At 49.0% G+C, this 13,428-nt stretch overlaps 5 protein-coding genes across 5 annotated transcripts; 2 read left to right on the top strand and 3 right to left on the bottom strand.

Moving 5' to 3' along the window:
- Nucleotides 1–421: 421 nt before the first annotated feature.
- Nucleotides 422–1,633, bottom strand: N7471_009626 (dienelactone hydrolase family protein; the record flags this gene model as incomplete). Its single annotated transcript, XM_057282345.1, has 6 exons — nt 422–576; nt 640–751; nt 817–1,068; nt 1,181–1,332; nt 1,389–1,472; nt 1,573–1,633. 6 exons carry the CDS (start codon nt 1,631–1,633, stop codon nt 422–424), a joined length of 816 nt encoding a protein of 271 aa, XP_057133228.1.
- A 528-nt stretch (nt 1,634–2,161) lies between these two features.
- Nucleotides 2,162–4,106, bottom strand: erg4 (c-24(28) sterol reductase; the record flags this gene model as incomplete). The annotated part of the gene is made up of 5 exons (XM_057282346.1): nt 2,162–2,173; nt 2,233–2,450; nt 2,507–2,838; nt 2,889–3,926; nt 4,069–4,106. 5 exons carry the CDS (start codon nt 4,104–4,106, stop codon nt 2,162–2,164), a joined length of 1,638 nt encoding a protein of 545 aa, XP_057133229.1.
- A 1,789-nt stretch (nt 4,107–5,895) lies between these two features.
- Nucleotides 5,896–8,476, bottom strand: N7471_009628 (mRNA-binding ubiquitin-specific protease UBP3; the record flags this gene model as incomplete). The annotated part of the gene is made up of 2 exons (XM_057282347.1): nt 5,896–7,905; nt 7,964–8,476. The coding sequence occupies 2 exons, from the start codon at nt 8,474–8,476 to the stop codon at nt 5,896–5,898; spliced, it is 2,523 nt and encodes an 840-aa protein (XP_057133230.1).
- A 1,090-nt stretch (nt 8,477–9,566) lies between these two features.
- N7471_009629 (RING-type E3 ubiquitin transferase MAG2) lies at nt 9,567–11,414 on the top strand (the record flags this gene model as incomplete). Its single annotated transcript, XM_057282348.1, has 1 exon — nt 9,567–11,414. The coding sequence occupies one exon, from the start codon at nt 9,567–9,569 to the stop codon at nt 11,412–11,414; it is 1,848 nt and encodes a 615-aa protein (XP_057133231.1).
- Nucleotides 11,415–12,207: 793 nt separating this feature from the next.
- N7471_009630 (sodium:calcium antiporter) lies at nt 12,208–13,361 on the top strand (the record flags this gene model as incomplete). The annotated part of the gene is made up of 2 exons (XM_057282349.1): nt 12,208–12,375; nt 12,429–13,361. 2 exons carry the CDS (start codon nt 12,208–12,210, stop codon nt 13,359–13,361), a joined length of 1,101 nt encoding a protein of 366 aa, XP_057133232.1.
- Between the last annotated feature and the right edge of the window lie 67 nt (nt 13,362–13,428).

Raw genomic sequence — 13,428 nt, forward strand, 5'->3', positions numbered from 1 at the left:
ACTTGCAGATCTTCCTGGATCTAGTGTTGGTATTGTTTTCTTTTTTTCTTCTTCTTCTTATTGTGGATAAAAAGTGGTTACCTCGACCCTTGCCGGAGACAATAATATGGTCGCCAGGTCGACCAGAGATGGACTCAAGCCACAATTTAGTAAATGTACACATACGATCCTCTGAATTTTGCATCCATAGAATTCTGGACCATTGAGATATATATGCACCCAGTCATGTTTTGTGCCTGCAGTGCTCTACCGTTACGCTGTACCTCTACGGGGTATTCCCATAGTATTTACTATAAGTATACCCCTTAAGAACTCGATGTAGCCCCGTTGAAAATTAATTGATTCACGTCCAATCTTAGCGAATCAGCCCCTTCTTCTGTACAGTACTTCATGCAGTTTGACAAGTACTCGAACGCTCCTCTTAACACACATCCTCGATCACCAATTTTTGCCCATCATGATCGCCCAGATCCAGCTTCAAAGTGCGCCCAAACAGCTCAAGCAACATCTCGAAGCAGACCTTGGTAATAGCTGGATCATACCGACCCTTACTAAGCTCATCACGGATAAAGGCATCTGGATAAGTATACTTGTCAACATATTTGTGTTTGATGGTCCTGAGAGATGAGTTCAACTCACGCTGCGCCCAAGCGACTTCATAAAAGCCGAACAAGACACCCTTTTCATGCAGGGTCTTGCGGATGAGATCACGTCCCTCGGGTGGGACGTGGTTATCGTTTTTGCCGAAGATCTAGAGATTGTGTTTAGCAATTGACCCAAATGAAAAACAATAGAAAAAAAAAAATCAAGACATACCATTAGCATCTCACCCTTGATATCACCGGCTCTCTCCAAACTATCATCATTCTTGCCCAGGGCAAGGGTCTTGCTGTGGATATCCGTGGCAAAGTAGCACACGCTCGCCTTGACCCGGCTATCCAGCGCGCAACGATAGGCCAAATGGCCACCAAGACACATGCCTGTGGCACCAACTTGGCCATTGCAAGTGGGCAGCGAGAGCAGATAATCCACGCTGAGACTAGCGTCTTCATCATAAGCGGCAAGTTTCTGATAGATAGTTAGCACTGGAAACTAACTCGAAAAAAATAGTCTAGTAAAGAACAAGAATAGAAAAAGCAAGAAAAGCATGTATCCATGGAAGCTGTATTATTTCGCTTACCTTGCCAATCTTCCATGCATTCCCCTTGTCCGTGTCCTCTGCGTCATACTTCAGAGCTTCCGGACCAGTGAATTCATGGTAGCTTGAAGGAGCAGCACAGATGTAGCCCTGGCCTGCGATCTGGCGTGCAAAGCGTGCCACAGGGCCCGTTACTGCGGGTCTTTAGTTGAGGTGTTCGGACATGATCGCAATGCAAGGGGATACGAACCTTGATAGATCTCGCTGAAAACTACGACTCCGGGGAAGCGAGCTTTGGGGTAGCCCGGGATTGTTGGGTGGAAGACATAGATACCTGGTTAATCGTTAGAATTGACGATATGAAGGAGCAATGGCACCAATGGCTTTATAGAGGGGAGAAATGTGCTGTACGAGAAGAATCATAGTGTACATACGCATCGTCCCCTGACCATCCGCTTTGGTGGGGACATCATGATAAGATTCTTGGATCAGCATCGTGTTTTTCTTTTCTTTTCAAAGATAGAAATATATTGGAATAGAATCGAGAAACCAATTGAACGAATACAGACGATTAAGGCTCGGCGAAATCATTATCGATAACACATGCGGGGCAGAGTCATGTGCTGATACTAGCCAACATCCCAACCAACTCGGTTTTATGTAGATGTCTTTGATTTTGCCTTCAATGCAGGAATTGTGGATTGAATTGAATAGAATCTAATGTCTTCACATCTGAATCAACTTTGGAATCCGGGTGACTCGTCACAATCATACAAAAAAGTCATAAAAAGGTCATAGGCTGGATTCCAAAATAACTCAAGAGGCCACCATAGGGTAACCGGAACATCTTGCTTCATGATCGGTGCAGGTATTAATAATTTTATTTGACGTTTTGTTTTATACATATGTTACACCAAGGTTGTGTGGCTGAATGATGGTCTAGTCAGACCTAAATAAGAAAAATCTCTTGGGCTCCCAACTACGGAGCCCCCAATGAGTCAAAGGGAAAGCAGCGGGCTGCGATTAGAAGACATACTAAAGTATACAAGGTTAGCCACAGGCGCCGAGAAAGTATTCAAGATCAAGTTACTCACAGGAATGAACAGGTAAGGCACCTGGCGTTCGTATTCGAGCCAAGTCTCGCCGTACTTGGTGCGACACCGTTGGATATCACGAAGAGCACGGTGACTGATCATGCAAGCGAAGAAGACAGGGTAGAACCAAGGGAACGGGCTTGAGAAGCCGGTAATCAAGCCCCAGTTCAGAGCGAAGTAAAGATCGCAAGTGTAGTGGATCTTGCGGGCCTTGCCATCTATGCGGTTGTTAGTATCGGAGCTTGCAGATTTTTGATATTTGGCATGAACTTACACCAGCCATCCACAAGAATCTTTGAGCCATCGGCCGCAGTAAGAGTCTTGGGGTTCTCCACTGTCTGCCAAGGAAGCTGGGGGAAGGTGTTGCGGGACACCATGGTACCACGCTCCTGCTGACGGAAACGGTTCTTCTGGCTGTTGGTGGTATCCCACACCCAGTACACGAACAGGTATGCGACGAAGAGGAAGGCAAGGAAGTAGCGGTTCCAGCGGTATTCAGCGGGGTCGTGGTTGGCGAGGTAAATGGTGCAGTGGCAGTAGCTCAGAGGCACGCCGGCCAAGTTCCAGAAGATCAGCATAAAGCCCCACTTCTCGTAGTACATATCCCTGCAAAACGTTAGGAGATAATCTTGATTCTGGAGCAGAGATACCCTTACCAGGTGGAAACAATGCACTCCTCACCCTTGGAGCAGGCATTGGCGTAAAGGTAATGAGCCATGACAAGGAACATAACCTCGCCAGACACATAACCATACATCTCCCATTGGCGGGCAGCGGCACCCATAGACAGGCCGAGCAGGATATACCAGGGCAGGCGGACCTCGAAGAACATCTTGAAGTCGAGGATCTTGAACATGCGGGGGTTGAGCTCGGCACCCATGAAGAAGTCATAGATCGGGTAGCCAGTCATACGGTGCTCAGCGCCACGCGCCAAAGCCGAAAAGTAGGCAATAAAGGAGACGATGTATCCAGACAGGATGGCAACGGTGAGCAAGGGCCCAAACTCATCAATGATGGTGTACAGCTTGAAGACCCCAGTAACGTGCGCAATGAGTGCCAATCCAATGCTGGTGTAAAAAGACCACACACCAGAGCAGTAATATGGCAGCTGCTTGCCACCCATGTGTGGCAGGGGGCGACCCGAGACACTCACACCGGGAAGAAGCACATAACACGCACCCTCAAAGATGAAGAAAACCCAGTAGATAGTCCATGCCTTAACCGATGGGAAAGCACCGGTGTAGACTAGATTGACCAAGTGTGCGAAAAAGTCGCCGTAACTCTCGTTCTCCGCGGGGCGAGGGAACTTGCCGTCGTAATAGGTGGCACCAATCCACATGTAGTACATGAGAATAGGGAATCCGATCATCATGGAAAGAACACCCAACGAGCCACCGAATTCAAAGTGTCCGCTGTAATCCACCTTGGGATCGAGCCCTTCCTCCCAACCGTCCACCACGCGCGATGCGGACTTGGGCTTGGGGGTGGTAGTCTTGCCATTGGTTGTGACCTTCACCGGCGTATCATCCTCTTCAGTCTTGACTTTGGCTGAAGTACGACGACGGGAGGCGGATTTGGATCTCTCTAGGGAGGGAGAGTTGGAGGCCTCATTCTCGCTACCCTCAAAGACAGAACTGTTGCGGGTGGCACGACGGCCGCCGGGGGTCTCAATGAAGCCGGGGCGATCCATTTTTCTGGAGGAAGAAAGGATTCCAAATTAGCTTGACAAAAAGCCTACTATGTACAAGCCAAAAGATCCGGGGATGGGCAAGATATAACCCTGGAGGATTCAGGGTGTGGATACGTCGCAACTAAGATCCGGTGGAAACTACTCACTTAGGGGTCTTCCCCGTTTGAGAGCGGGTTAAAGTCATGGTCGCTTAATCGGAAGACCAAGGTTCCGACTGCAATTGAGGGTAAGGAGAGGAGTGGCTGAAGGTAAAAAGGAGCGAGGGTGAAAAAAACAGGAATGCCCTGAATGTTTACTTTGTCCGCGGGCCCCGGTACTTATTGCTTACATAATAAATGTTTTTAAAATCTGCCCAAATGGCTATAACCTTGGAAGACATCTGGGCAGCCAAATTGGATATATTGAAGTTTATAATGGGATAATTATGTCCTTTGATAGTAGTAGTAGTAGCTCTCCGTAGAACAGTGAAAGGTATTAGTAGTATGTCCAAAATCAGATAGAACTCGAGGTACATAGATTTCCCTTCATAGATACATAGTACTAAAAGGGGCTAAATACTTTTTTTTTCACTGTAATAATCCCCCCTCCCCCCACAACAAAAGGCAATTTACCATTTAGAGAGAATTGGTTGAGTGTGTCATTGTGGGGGGAACTCGTTGTCAACTGCCTATTTTGACTCAGTTCTTCAAACCCTAGATCTATGCAATTTACCCCTTATTATCAAATGTTATACATACAATTTAAATCTTTTCCCGCCTTTTGCCATCATCTAGCTAACAAACTGAGAAGGGTGAGAAAATGTCTATAAAAACAGACATTCAAAAACACTAGTTACCTGAGAAGACTACCAAAAAAGACCACTAAAAAGACATCTAAAGACTACATATCTAAGAAGACTACCAAAAAAATACTTGACAAGGCCGCATAAGCGGCCGACTATTCTTGTATAAAGTACATGAAGTAGTATGAGTAACTAACTAGTTAGTTAGTTATAGGCGGTGATACAAGCTACGGGACATACTATACTACACTGAGATAAATTGAAACTTCCTTTGAAATTTTTTTTTTGGTAAAAACAGGCTTTTTGACATACCACACCTGGTATTCTGCGTTCTCGCGCAATTCAGATATCCGACCTGTAGCCTCCACACCATTCACCTCCCTCCTCTTCCCAACAGCAAGAAACGCCCCCGACGCCCCAGGCTGAACAACCCCAGCCCTCTTCAACACCCTTCTATGCAGACAAAGCAATCAATATCAAGACAAGGAAATTCGTGACTTCGTCACAGGATCTCCTGTATCCACGCCAGATGTCGAATGACATGGCAAAGTACATAAAGATTTTGGTACGAACAGCTCATTGTGACCCATTCTTTTCGGCCTGATCGTGTGCGATAGGGCCAAGAGGGCTTCGAAGAATGCATCCATGAGAAAACGGAGAGGGGTATAAACCGAGGTCAATATCCCATAAGATACAGCCCAAAGGTAGATGGGAAAAAACAATTGGCTCAAAAGACAATGGGTTGTGGAGTAGCAAATGATTCGGGTTCATCACACTGAAAGCAAAGAGCAAAAGAAAAAGGTCAAAACGGAGGCTGAGTAAATGCTTTTGTGAAGCAAAAGTGAGATATGATGAAGAAGCCTTTGGGGAGAGAGGTAGAATGTCAAGGGACCGCCGTGCCCTAGATTGTGCTCCTCTCTCCAGATGGCTCCATTGTAAACAGTGTTTCATGTGCAGAGGCGAGCTGTAAACACAAAAATGGAACGAGCTCGCCGAGATTGATGGATGTTATGTATGACCTGTCGACACAGGCGGCAGATAATCCTCTGAAGCGAGGATCAAAATGCATGACTTTGTGGAAGACACAAAACTCGATGTGTTGCAGGATGTAGTGGGTATGATGTTTTTTTTTTCAATGCGTCGTTGAAGAACGGACGCCCAGCCTAATGGCGAAGCTTTGGGGTGAGAAACCTCAATCCATTCGCTGGTAGAACAATAGATAGGCAACTTTGTTGTCACGAGAGCCATAGCGGCCCAGGGGAGTTCGGGCCCCAGAGGGAGCGGCGGGAGGTGGAGTGACTCCGTTCACGGATTTCTTGCTTGCATGTCCGTTGGCACCATTGCCATTGACCTGGCTCCAGCCCTTGTCGCTGTCAGTCAAATCCATGTCATCCTGATCGATATGGTCGAAAATATTGCCGTTCGGGATCTTGCCGTGCTTGTGTTGCTCAAGAGCGGCAGCGAGAACCTTGGGGTCTTCCTCGCCACCAGCTTCCGCCACTTCCTCGCTGCGAACGCGACGGATAGCAGTGTCATCCATGCGGATCCATTCCAGGCCTTCCTGTCGCCGAACATCGACTGTGTAGTGACCACCGCTGGCGTTCTTCCCGTGGTGGTAAATGACACCCATAAGGCGATACTTCGGGGAACCTCCCTGGGATGCCATGGCGTTACGCCGATGAGCTGGGAAAACCTCCCGCGGAAGCTCCAGGTCTAGGGGATATCCAACCTTCTTCCAAATCTTCTGAGTGGCACCTGTAACACTGTCGTACTGGAAGCGCTTGAGATGAAGAATGAGGACAGGAGGCAAGGTCTCAATGAATATTTGTTTGGTAGCGGTAATGTTGGGTCCGCGCGAGGAGTTGAAATCACCCTGGATGCTTTCCGGCTTTGTCATTCCCTTGAGCGCATCGAGAATGTTGTGAACGTCATGCGATCCAATGTCGAGTTGCAAAGGTTGATAGGGTTCCAATGTGACAGAAGTCTTGTTGCCAGGCACCTTGAATTCTGACCGAAGCTTTCCCCCAAAGATTCTGGTGACAGGCGACTCGGCGGCAAGAGAGCCAGACAGTTGAGTGACCGCTGCCTTTTGCTTGTGGCCAACTTCCAACCAGCCATCGACAGAAGAATCGCCGCCTTCTTTCGCTGCAGTGTGCGCTTCAGCGCGAGCGCACTCCTCGTGCATCTCCTCGAGAAGGAAGCCCAAGAACTCTTGAGCATCCTGCTGATGTCCACGCCGCATGTCCCTGAATCGTGGCAGCTGTCGAACCATCTCATAAACAAATTCAGGAACGAAAGAGTCGCCATATTGCTCAAGCTCATTGGGCTTCAATCTGAGACGAAGTTGGTCTTCGGAAGTGGCCGCGTCAATAACACGGAATTCTTTCATGAACATGATCATCGCATCGATCAAAGGAAGATCACTGTGGAAGGTGTGCGGAGCACGTCGGCCAAGATGATCAAGGAACTGGTAGAACGGGGTACAAGAAACAAGAATTTGCAACACAGAGTTCATGTAGCACATGTTTCCAGTGTTGACCAGTCCTCGGGGCTCAAGGAAGGCAATCTTGTCGCTGTATTGAGTGACATCTTCTCCCAATTTGCTCAGGACATCTGCGAGGGACTTGTTTTTCTGAGTAGGCAATCCGTGTGGCTCAGCCAAAGCAGCCGCGGCGGCGGCGCTTGCTGCTTTTGCCGACTCCTTCGAACGGACCAAATCAGCCCAAGACTTGGGTGCAGCTGGCACAGGCGAGCTTGTATTGGTTTCAGTGGAAGGTGCTCCATCCGATTCTACCACTGGGGCAGGAGTAGCAGGTGCAGTCGATTTAGGAGTTCCAGATGCGACGCTGCCATCTTTGGCTTGGCGACGTGGGGTAGATGGCACATTGGGCACCACTGGAATAACCGGAGCTGGCTTTGAGCTTTTCCACTGTGGTTGTGATCTCGCAACTGACGAAGGAGTGGTAGGCTGTGTGGAGTCTGCATCTGACTGTTGGAATGCGGTGGTTGTTGGAGTTTGAGGCTCCGAAGATTCTCGAGTGGATGAAGAAGATGGCTGAGCCTCTTCGGTTTCATCTCCTTCGATGACCATGTGGGTGTCTTTGGTGGGAAGCTCGACTGATGATTGCATGACACGGCCCTTGCGACGTCTGCGCGGGATCCTGGCCGGGAAGGGCTGCTCAGGAACAGAGAGCCAAGGAATCTAGACTAACAGTTAGAAAAATATTCAAGTCTAATTCGAGGTGAGAGTAAACACTTACTGGTGGGGCAAAAGTGGGCTTCGGCGGCAAGTTTGACTGTGGCTCCCATCGCGGTGGCGGAGAAGCGATGGGATATCCCTGGGCTGAGTGCGGTAGAACAGAAGGGTAATCCTGCATTTCGGGCTGAATGGGCTGAATTGATGGGTGCATGACAGATGGAGACATTATCGGTTGCAGTGGAGTCGGAGTTCTTTGATGCATGGGCATCGAATGAGGAATATGCGTGGGCGCCATGACAGGCTGCGAGTGAGGATAAGAGGATACAATCATCGGTCCATAGGGCGCCTGGTATGGACGTGGAGGGCCCTGGATATGTCCATATGGTGGATACCAGTAAGGGTATTGCTGCGATGAGTATGGTTGATGAGGCATGTGGCCATTCATGTGAGGATATCCCATGTACTGTGGTGATCGCATGTGGGGAGGCGCGGCGTTGTAAGAGAAGTCTTGCTGGCGCCTTGAAGGAGGCATGGGCAGCTGCCCATGGGGCATGGCAGGAAGGTGGTGGTTCATCTTGAGCTAACTAGAGAAAGAAGTTGTCTTGACGTTCACGCGTTGCCTCAAATGAGTGCCATGCGCGATAGCAGTCAAGAGGAAAGGAAAATCTGGAGCTGCTGGCGCATTTAGGCAGCCATCGTGGCCTCTGGATGAGGTTTTTGATATGTTGGAAGGTGGGAGTGGAAGATGAGTTAACTGGGTCGAAAGAGCTGTTGGGGTTGCTGGGATTGGTGGAAGGAGACTGGCAAACCAGATCGGAGTGAGGAAGCAAGAGAAAGAAGCAGATCGCTGTACAAGAAACTCCCTAGACGAAGAGAGAGAGAGAGAGAGAGGGAGGGAGAGAGAGAGTCACAAGTGGGGGATGAGAAGCGAGTGAGCAGAATGAAAGAAACAAGGCCTCGATTCACCGTCAAACGAAATGAAGCTGAAGGGGACGACCGAGACCGAATTGGGTGTCGGGACTTGTTGGTTCACGTGACATTACGATTTGTAACCGGAGAGGGGCGAAATCGCACCTTCACGACATCAACTGGCACCCTGAGGGCCGTCCCTCGATCTTCACTACTATCCTTACATGGCCTTTAGGGCCATTCATTCTCATTCACCTCTTCTGGTCCAATCTGAGGCATCTGGTCGATCACTCGATCTACTGCCCGCTAGCTGATTGACATCTTATCAGTTGTTGGCTTTATCCAACCCCCCTCATCTCCCATTAAGCCAACTGGCTCGTTTCGTCTCTCTGTCTGGTTGGTTCCACTGTTGCAGGACAAATACCACATATCGCAGAGATATGTCATCCAATGCAGGACAGAACCCACCCCCTTCTAAAGCGGTAAACATTCCGACAGTCTCGTCTACTCCATTCCACTCAACAGCCCCAGCGGACAACAGCTCTCAAAGGCGCGTGGGAGGCTCTGGAAGCTCTCGGCTGGGGGTCTCGAAAACTTCAGCCACCCCAAGGAATAATCAAGCTCGGAAGAATCAACATAACAGTCAAAGAAAACCTCGGCTATTGGATGATGACGAGTACAACGAATCGGTGGGTTCACAGGTCTATCTTCCTCAAGAGCTGCCTGCTGACCCTGGAGCCGTTATATAGGCCGCCATGAAATCCACCACCAGCCGGAAGGGACAAACGTCCATCACTCACTTGATGAACTTCTCACTTCCACCTCGCCCGCAATACCAAGCACCTCCTCGCAACATTCGACGGTATACATCTTGGGGAGCGGGTGCAGTAGACAAATCGCGTTATGTTCATGCGAATTACCGGTTTATTGTGATGCCAAATCAAAATTTCCATGCTCAGGCAGCCAATGCCGATGTTCATATCGACTGGGCCTCAGTCCTCCAAGTGCTGGTGTCTGCTCAAACGCAGGCTGCTAGTTGTCCCATTTGTCTTTCTACTCCGGTTGCGCCGCGGATGGCACGGTGTGGTCACATATTCTGCCTCCCATGTCTTATCCGATACATGCACTCATCCGACGACGATAACACGGTCCCTGAAAAACGGCACCGTTGGAAGAAATGTCCTATCTGCTGGGACTCCGTGTATATCTCCGAGACTCGACCTGTCAGGTGGTTCCGTGGCCAAGAAGGCGATCTTCCCGTCGAAGGCGGTGATGTTGTGTTGAGACTTGTAAAGCGAGAGCCGGGCAGTACCCTTGCTCTGCCTCGTGATGGATCTAAGACACTTGGTCCAGGCGAGGATGTTCCGTGGTATCATGTGGCAGAAGTTGCCGACTATGCTCGAATCATGAAAGGTGGCGAAGAATATATGACCGCTCAGTATGATGCCGAGATCGAAGACCTCCGCAGACAGGAAGTCGAAGACGAGCTTCTCTTTGGTGATGAGAATACTTGGACCCGAAAAGCAATTGGTTCTATCATGGATGCCAAAGAGAAGCTGAAAGGCATTGGCAATCCGCCTGAGGTCCGGCCAGTTAAGGAACGCACTATTGCACCTACGCCATCCAGTAGCTCTTCTGCACACTCTACCGTGACGTCGGCTACATCAGATGAACCGGATCATCTCTCTAAAACCCTAGATGAAGTCCATCTTGATCCTGCATCCAGTGTCAATGCTAAAGAGAAAGGCCGCAGCAAGCAAACGCCAGTGTCTTCCGGGCTAGATCAACCATATCATTTTTATCAGGCCTTGCCTCAGTTCTACCTCTCATCCTTGGATATCCGCATCCTCAAGGCTGCATTTGGAGAATATTCTCTGTTCCCTGCAACTATCCTACCGCGAGTGGAGCATATATCAACAGGCCACATTGTGGATGACGAGCTTCGAAAGCGGGTGAAGTACCTCGGGCATCTTCCGCAGGGATGTGAGGTTAGCTTCCTGGAGTGCGACTGGAGAGATGTGGTTGTCCCCGAAATTTTGGGGCGTTTCCGCGCAGAGACTGATAGACGGCGAAAGCGTAACCGGGAAAAAGAAGCCCGGGAAGAAAAGGATCGCATTCGCGCAGAGAAGGAGGAGGACGACAAACGGTGGGCTGCTGCTCGGCGCAAGCGGCCAAGCATTGGAAGTGCTAGCGTTAGTGAAGCTCCATTCTCTGCTCATGACTTCCAACCACTTCCTCACAACGTGGATCCTACATTATTTGACGCCACCGCCTCCTCGGCCTCTCCTCCACCCTCGTCGTCTGGATTCGGGGCATTGGCTTCTCCTTCCACCAGTCCCCCAGGTATCCGCACTGTTTGGGGCACAACGGCAGTGGGCTCACTGTCACCAAGCCTTGAAGCTCAACGAGTTGTACACAGTGACGGGTGGCGGCAGGGCTGGGAGGATGAGCTCTTCGCCCAGCAAGAATCTGATCTTCTCGCTCAGACCGCATCTGGAGACCAAAATCCAGATCCTGGGCCATCTTCCAGTGGGGGTAAGAAAAAGAAAAAAAACAAAACCAAGATCACCTTGATGGCCACTAGCAGCCAGAGAGGGGCATAGGTCTGGACGAAGCCTTGTTTCAGTTTTCTCAATTCTCATTGACCTTGTACTGCATTATCATATATGATCCATTTGCCGATTCTTCGGGTTGTTGTCTTCTGTGGTTCTCGGCTGTGCCCGTATGCTGTTCTACTGGTACTGTTGGATTTTCTATAATATTCGAATGTAACGCACAATTACATATACAATTCAGTAATCTTATCCATTTGGCTTAAGATGATATAAGGGACGTTATATCTAAGATTCTTCTCCGAATGTTACGAATTATAGAAAACAAACAGCTTCAAAAGGTTGTCCGTGAGACCTCAAGTAGGAGTCAACAGGGAGAAGAATTAGAAATAAAACCAATTCAGACATAGTCAATATGTACCCTAGTTCTGCATTGAGGTACAACAAGAGTAGTCGGCCGCTTATGCGCCCTTGTCAAGTAATTTTTTGGTGGTCTGCTGAGGTAGTCTTTTCAAATGTCTGTTTTTATAGAAATTTTCTCCCCCTTCTCAGTTTGTTAGGTAGGGGGCACGAAAAGCCGGAAAAAGGCCGAAATCGTATATACTACAACCTTTGATATAACCTTTGATATAACCTTTGACATACGTACCTACATGCATGGATGTTAGTACATAGAAATCAGTGGTGCCTCTTACATTTCAATACATATATTACGGAATATATACATATGTCTTCCTATAGTGGCGTGTATTTTCCTGTACCTTTAATACACCTGACCTCGGGACCCGTACTGGGATAAGGCTTTGTAGAACTACCTACATGAACACATATCGATACCTATGCCATGGATTGGGACAGTCTCTTCTTTAACACGGCAGCGTTGATTGCCGGGGTTTTTGTCCTTGACTATGGGGCGGACAAATTCATTGATCACACTGTGATTGTAGGACACCGACTGGGCATCTCTCCGACTCTTATTGCCCTTTTGACTGCTGGAGCTGAATACGAAGAGGTACATTGGTTCGAGCTCCATCTAACTGGTCTATGCTGACAAGCTTTCCCTAGCTCGCTGTTGTTGTCGCTGCAATCCTACAAGGTCACACCCCTTTAGCCCTGGGCAATGTTATGGGATCTACAATTTCCAACATCCTCGGTGCCTTTTCGTTAGGGCTTTTGTGTCATTCGGATGGGAGCCCTTTTGATAGTAGTGCGAAGATATACTCCGTGCTCCAATTCTTCGTCACCACCATTTTCATCATCTTGGCATATTTTCAACAGCTGAATAAAGTTACCGGTGGGCTTCTCATCGCTCTCTTCGCACTTTATATCATCTCTATTGGCTTTGCCATCTATAGAGGTATCAGTGAACCGCCTCAGCTGTCGGACAGTGAAAGTGACGACGAATCAGTCAATGTTTGTGATGAAGAAACACCAGGGCAGAGTGCCAGGCAGTCAGCCTCGGAGGCTTCTCCTCTATTAGGAGATACGAATACGCCCCAGGAATTGATGAGTGCATCCGCGGACAAGGGCAAAAGGCCTCCCCGGCCGCTTTATCATCATATCCTCCAGCTTATTTTTGGGCTGCTAGCACTCTCCTTGTCGGGATATATCCTTGCCCACAGCGCAGGCACTATCGCCGATTCCCTCAATCTGTCAGGCACTGTCTTTGGGTTGACCGTGATCGCTTTTGTTACAACCCTGCCAGAGAAGTTGATTGCTATGCTTAGCGGCATTCGTGGACAGGGAGGCATAATTGTAGCAACCACAGCAGGGAGTAATATCTTCCTACTGACGCTATGTGTCGGGATTGTCGCGGTGGCGGGGAGCCCCCTCGATCAGTCAGATACCTTTGTTCTGTTTGATCTAGTGACAGTTTGGGTGTCCTCGCTGTCCCTTCTAGCGGTTGTCTTTCTGGGGCCTCACCGAATGGCTGGCCTAGTACTTCTCGCTGCCTACGTGGTTTTTCTAGTCATGGAATTCACCGTTTACAGACGTTAAATCAGGGCAGTCCTCTTCGACGCAACTATCACAAGCCCAACCCAGCACGAACACCCAAGTGTACATA

Source organism: Penicillium samsonianum, assembly GCF_028829775.1.
Source record: "Penicillium samsonianum strain IBT 33392 chromosome Unknown utg000005l_segment0_segment0, whole genome shotgun sequence".
Lineage (NCBI taxonomy): Eukaryota > Fungi > Ascomycota > Eurotiomycetes > Eurotiales > Aspergillaceae > Penicillium > Penicillium samsonianum.